Source organism: Miscanthus floridulus, chromosome 1, assembly GCF_019320115.1.
Source record: "Miscanthus floridulus cultivar M001 chromosome 1, ASM1932011v1, whole genome shotgun sequence".
Classification (NCBI taxonomy): domain Eukaryota; kingdom Viridiplantae; phylum Streptophyta; class Magnoliopsida; order Poales; family Poaceae; genus Miscanthus; species Miscanthus floridulus.
Genome location: NC_089580.1, coordinates 134,108,845 through 134,114,818, shown reverse-complemented (window position 1 = coordinate 134,114,818; position 5,974 = coordinate 134,108,845). Strand labels below are relative to the sequence as shown.

The 5,974-nt window shown below is 45.9% G+C and overlaps 1 protein-coding gene and 1 pseudogene across 1 annotated transcript; one reads left to right on the top strand and one right to left on the bottom strand.

The window, feature by feature from the left end:
- Positions 1 to 629: 629 nt before the first annotated feature.
- LOC136463630 (F-box protein At5g07610-like) lies at positions 630 to 1,181 on the top strand. The gene has a single exon (XM_066462608.1). It carries the CDS (start codon positions 630 to 632, stop codon positions 1,179 to 1,181), a length of 552 nt encoding a protein of 183 aa, XP_066318705.1.
- Positions 1,182 to 3,777: 2,596 nt separating this feature from the next.
- LOC136494243 (F-box protein At5g07610-like) lies at positions 3,778 to 5,274 on the bottom strand (annotated as a pseudogene).
- Positions 5,275 to 5,974: the final 700 nt, after the last annotated feature.

Below are 5,974 nucleotides of genomic sequence, written 5' to 3'. Positions count from 1 at the left end.
TATATATATATATATATATATATATATATATATATATATATATATATATATATATCACAAACTCGTTGATTTCTGTTTATTCTCATTATAAACAGAAGAAGGCAATGTTTATCGGCTTTTTTAACTTCTCGATTTCGATTCGATTGCCGGCTTTGCCGCTACTCACCAATCCTAGTCTGAATCCCAACTCGATCGAGGCTGTTAAAGGGAAATAACTCAACCTAGGACACAAGAAAAAGGAAAACTCCAATCTCCGCCGCCGCCACCGCCGCTACTGCCAGGTCTGTTCCTCCCGTTCAACCCCTACAAGGCTGTGTTTAGTTCTTAAAACTTTCCCAAAAAGTGCTACAGTAGTCACCACATCGAATCTTGCGATACGTGTATGGAGCATTAAATGTAGACGAAAAAAAATTAATTGCACGGTTTGGTTGGAAATCACGAGACGAACGTTTTGAACCTAATTAGTCCATGATTGAACACTAATTACAAAATAAAAACGGAAGCACTACAGTAGCTAAATTAGTAAATTTCGCGAACTAAACAAGCTCCAAATACAAATTCTGTCCCTCGCATGTTTCTCCAGAATCTCTTCATTTCCTCGAGGGTTTAGAGGAATAGTGTCTCCAGCCATGGAGGCGGCCGTCACTGGCTCCGCCTCCACCGCAGCCGGCGGCGGTGTTGGCCTCACCGACGACCTCGTTGTCGACATCCTCTCGCGCGTCCTTGTCAAGTCGATCTGCCGCTTCAAGTGCGTCTCCCCGTCGTGGCGCAACCTCGTCTCCCACCCCGACAACCGCAAGAAGCTGCCCCACACCGTCACGGGCTTCTTCTACTTCGACGAGTTCGATTCATGCAGCTTCGTCAGCCTCGCCGAGCCGCCGCCGCCGCCGCCATGCGATTTCCTGCCCGCGAACACATGCGGTGGGGTGGTGGACTGCTGCAACGGACTCGTCCTCTTGAACAACTCCCGCGGCGGCTCCGGCTCCGAGCCCCGCGCATCGTATGTCGTCTGCAACCCTGCTACCGAGAAGTGGACTACCGTGCCGGGATCAACCCGTGCCGGCAAGATCATCCTGTGCTTCGACCCGGCCGTCTCCGTGCACTTCCATGTCGTTCAGTTGCTGGACCGGGAGGTCGACTTTGACGACGACTGGTATAATCAGGAACATGCATGTCGTTGAGTTGGACCCGGAGGTCGACGAGGACGACTGGTATGGAAGCCAGTTCCAGGGGTTCAACATCTACTCCTCTGAAACAGGGGCCTGGGTTTTCCATCCTCACGACAGCCATTGGTCTACTGAATCAAATCGATCCTGTTAGAAACTTAGAATTGATATATTCTCATGTGCACATGTATCAGATTGGTATTGCAATATGTGCAGTATGGTACCAACTTACCAGAAGGTGCAGATGTAGCACGTGTTAATGCTTCTTAGCCTAAATGATAAAATCATGGTTGATATGTCTCCTCTGTTTATTTGTACAAATATTTGGAGGAAAAAAAAGACTTACTTTTCCATAGTCCAATCTTATTCATTAGTAAAATCAAGGCTTTTCATGTTTATGTGTTGGCTGGTTTTCTTGAGAAGTTTGGTAAGCTTTGTCTATTTTACACTTTGACGTACAAAAATACAGAGACACCAGGTCTTGGCACTGTGCTGGTGTGTCCCTTCGTTGTTTCTCTTGTGTTCTCGAGTGAATCAAGGGGCGCGTGAGTGAGTTTGAGGAGTAGGGTGATTTAACTTCTACATACTTTAGAACAAACTTGCAAGGCTCAGTTTTTTTTCATACACTGCTAATTGGACTGTGGTTTGACTCAACACACTCCACAACTTGGTGTATATATATTTGTATGCAGGGTCCCAATTGCAAGGTTAGCTGCAGCACAGGCAGCCCTTGAATGAGCGCGGATGTTTGTAGCTTCTCAGGCAACCGGTAGCGCATCTTGCAAATAAATAATGCACAGAAGGGCACCTGTTGAATGCTTGCAGCTTGCTTGAGATGAAAGTTTGCATGCGTATGTAAATTATTATTAAGCTCTGGAGTAAGGCATATGTGAAGCGCTGGACCCAACGTTCAAAAATTGTATAATAGATTGTATGCGATCAGCGCTGTACAATGTATAACAGTTTTGGAGAATGTTACTTCTATTGAGGCCATTTACTTGCTTGTATAATTAAAACTTCAAGAAATTCACGGCCGGTAAAAGTAAAATGTTGCCTAGTCTACGCTGCAGTTGGTAGCTTGTAGCTTCATGTCAGATGCTCTAGAATTCATCAGTTCTGTATGCACGTTATCATGAACACATGCATTGATAGTAGCAAACATAATTCTCAAAAAAAAAAGTAGCAAACTTCGTTTAAGCATCTGTAGGAATAAGAACTGTTGGGACCTGGAAGTGTGGATGAGTGCGACTTTTTTTTTTCCCCATTTTTTTAAAGGGTCCTTTAACCTATCATGTTAGCAAAAATAAAGCGAGTTAAGACATGTATGTTTGATGTTTCGGCTGCACAATGCCATCCTTCGATCCTTAATAGACCAGGCCTTGGTGGTCACCTTGTAAGGGAAGCAAATTCAGCTTGGCTAGGATAGGAAACAGGTTCTGCTGATGGCAGTGGACAATTTTGTCGAACTGCAACAGAATGGGGCAAGTGCGAAATGAAGTTTAGACAATTGGCCTGGCTCGCTGCAGATATTTAGGCTGCAGCTGCGGGCTGTGGATGCAAATAAAGAACTCCTATCTACTGTAGCTGGTACGTCAAACAGCCTTTGCAGCCAAAGTAGCTCCAGCGAGCAGGCTAATCTCATTGGATGGCAACAGATCAGAACCAACGGCAGTAACTAAGCAGCAATATCAAAGGGTATAAAAGGAGAACATACACCGTGGGCGTACCCAATGCAGAGAGCTCCCACTCTGTGCGGGGTCTGAGAAATGGTGACATTGGCAAGTCTTACCCTCACTTGTGCAATGCAAGAAAACCACGACTCGAACCCAGGACCTTCCGGTCACAGGCGGTAAGACTCTACTGCTTGCACCAGGCCCGCCCTTCGAGAATATACACCGTGGTTCCTTAAATTTGTCATGGTGTAAGTAATCTAAAATCATGACCCCTGACAATGCGCATAAGTGATTTTTATAACCCTTAGTGAAGGCATATCTTTTTTTCTTCTTGAACTCAGAGGGTGCATGTCATACCACTAATTCATTAAAGAAGAAATAAAGGACACACCAGAACATCTCACAAAGAAAGCAAAAAGAACTAACACGCACAGACAGAGATAAGACGACATCAACACAAAGCTAAAAGGAGGGGGACCTAAACTAAAGCCATGACCAAGTTCCTCAGATCCTTGGCCCCGGAAGCACACCACGTAATCCCTTCAATGATCAACGTCCTGACCACCTCATCGACAGGAGTAACATTGTTGAAAATGCAAAGATTATGATGCTAAACCACTAGCAGGAGGAAGAGGATGAATCTGACTAGGGGATCAAAGTTTGCAGCCAAAGCTTCTGAAAGAAAAAAGATGGAACTAGCAAAGACACATGAAGTTAAAAGGTGCCAGATGGTCTCCTCAGCCTGATCATACCTCTGTAGCTGTTTTGGGTTATTAAACATCACCCCACTTCTATTTATTGAACAAAATGAGCAATGGAGAAAGAAATGCCTGCCAGCAATATTGCAATGCACACAGCTAACAAATGTCAACAAGCAAATTTAACTTGATACACAATCTCTGTAAATATAAGCTACAGGATGATCTTGATGACTGGCATCATTTCTTTGAAAACAAAATCAAGAATACATTAAAGCATAAACGGAAAATAAGAAAGTGGGGGTGGACAATAACTATTTCTCTTCACCCTGCAAGTATGCTTCTAGCCTCTAGCCTTGATCAGCTAGTGAATCTGAGAGAAATGGAACATATGGAAGGTATGGAACAAATGGGTCATACAAATGCTCTTTGATATCACATATAACACAAACTTTCCCTCGTTCCATGTCGTATGACATCAGCTTATGCTCGCACTGCCAAACGAAGTAAACCAAATTGCATTCTGGATGGATCGCAATCAAAGCGTAGTCCTTTTCAAACCTGAGATTTTTCTCTCGAAAAATTTGTGAAGTGCTAATGCTGTACTTAAATATCCATTCACCACTGTCATAGTCCTCAAGAATCCAGACAGACAATTTAGAGGGGGAATCAGGGAACCTCATATTTATATAATGCAGTAGCCCATGAGACTGACCAAAAAATGCAAGCTGACCTCTACACATGCATGAGACACACATAGTTTCCAGCAAAGGAATGGTCCTCCATTTCTTCCCTTCTGTGTCCACTGTCAGTATCTTGAAATCATGTGTCAACAAGTACATCATTCCATTGAGAAAAACATCTCTTGATTGGACTAGCTGGAGCTCATCGCCCCAGCCATTCCCCTTGTAACTCCAGGTACCTGTCTCTGACGAGTAGATATTTACACCATCAATGTAACCATAATCCTCATCTCCGTTTATAATTTCAAACACATAGAAGTGGGGGGAGATGGCCGGGTCAAAACCAAAAAGGTAATACAAAGGAATGCTGTCTGTGTCTGGCAGGACAACCCATTTCTCTGTTGCAGGATTGCATACAACAAAATTGGCTTCATCATGGGGGGATACCTTCCTGCAGAGGCAGAGAAAGAAGGCCATCGTAGCAGACCTTTGGAATAATCAACCTATAGCCGGTCAAGAAGGGCAACGATGAGTCTAAAAATGGCAGTTCTTCGCTCTCCATTATGCCAACGAAACCTGGCAATATTTTTAGGTCCTCGTTTTCGAGCCAGAACCTGTAGCTGGGGTGGAAGAAGCCCGATAGTATCTGGGGGATCTTCTTGCGGTGCTCGGGGTGGGTGATTAGGCCGTACCAGTGCCGGGAAACGCACTTGAAGCGGCAGATCGATTTGGCCGGCAGCCGTGACAGGATCTCGACGATGAGGTCGGCGGCGGCGCTGGTGGCGCTCTTCTTGCATCCATCCATTTGTGCGCTAGTCAATGTGAGGAATAGGGTTAAGTATAAATGCAGAATGGAAGAAAGATTCAGATCAGACATCAGTGCAGGGACGGAGGTAAAGAAGAAAGATGAAGATGGCACAAGCTGTTACCAGTCTGCCGGAGACGGCGGAGAGGCGCATCGCACAATGATGGTGGAAGACTGGAACTGGAAGGCGAGAGATGGCGATGTTTGGCGGTTCCGCGGCTGGCGGCTGCGCGATGCGATGTGGCTCAATGGCAGTTCGTGGGAAGGGGGAGGGGAGGGTATGTGTGAGAAATTGCAGCCCATTGCCCTCCATGGGCCGTGGGCTCGTTAAACATTCTGGTCCAAACGTCCTGCCTGTCTAGTTATTTTTATCTCTCTGAATTAACAAAAAGAAGTCTACGTTTTCTCATTAAACTGTAAAATCAGATATTTTAGCCCTTTATTAAATTTCGCAAAAGTTTAGGGTTGCGCTCGGTCACGACCGCGCGACGCCTTCGAGACGAGCCCGGTCCAATAGTTGTCCGTCCCATGCCTTCGTGCGGCCTATCTGCTAACGCGATCCAAAACGCAGCTCAGCCTCCCTTCCATTTCGTCAGCGCAGCCGGCCGCCGAGTCCGGCGTCGTCGCTGTCAGAAGGTGAATCGGCAAGTGGTGGTGGCGGCAGCCGAGATGACGAAGTGCTTTGGTTGTCCTCGAAGGTCTCCTCTCTCGGGCGCCAGTCCCAATCGTTGCTCCCCGGCTTTCTTACAATCGAGTAGCGGCTGCTGCAGTGGCCATCCGTAGCTCCTTCAACCGATCGGCTGGGGTCGCGTGCTAGCCTTGTGCACGACGGGTCGCGCCTCCGAATTTTTTATTTTTTAGCTATTTTTTAAAAAAAATCACAAATATGATCCTGGAGGTAAGATTTTAAAATCTGGACCTTTAGCTCGGCGTCATCGTTGCTGGCACC

Coding starts and splice junctions, on each gene's coding strand:
- LOC136463630 (XM_066462608.1), top strand. CDS start 630: ATGGAGGCGGCCGTCACTGGCTCCGCCTCCACCGCAGCCGGCGGCGGT.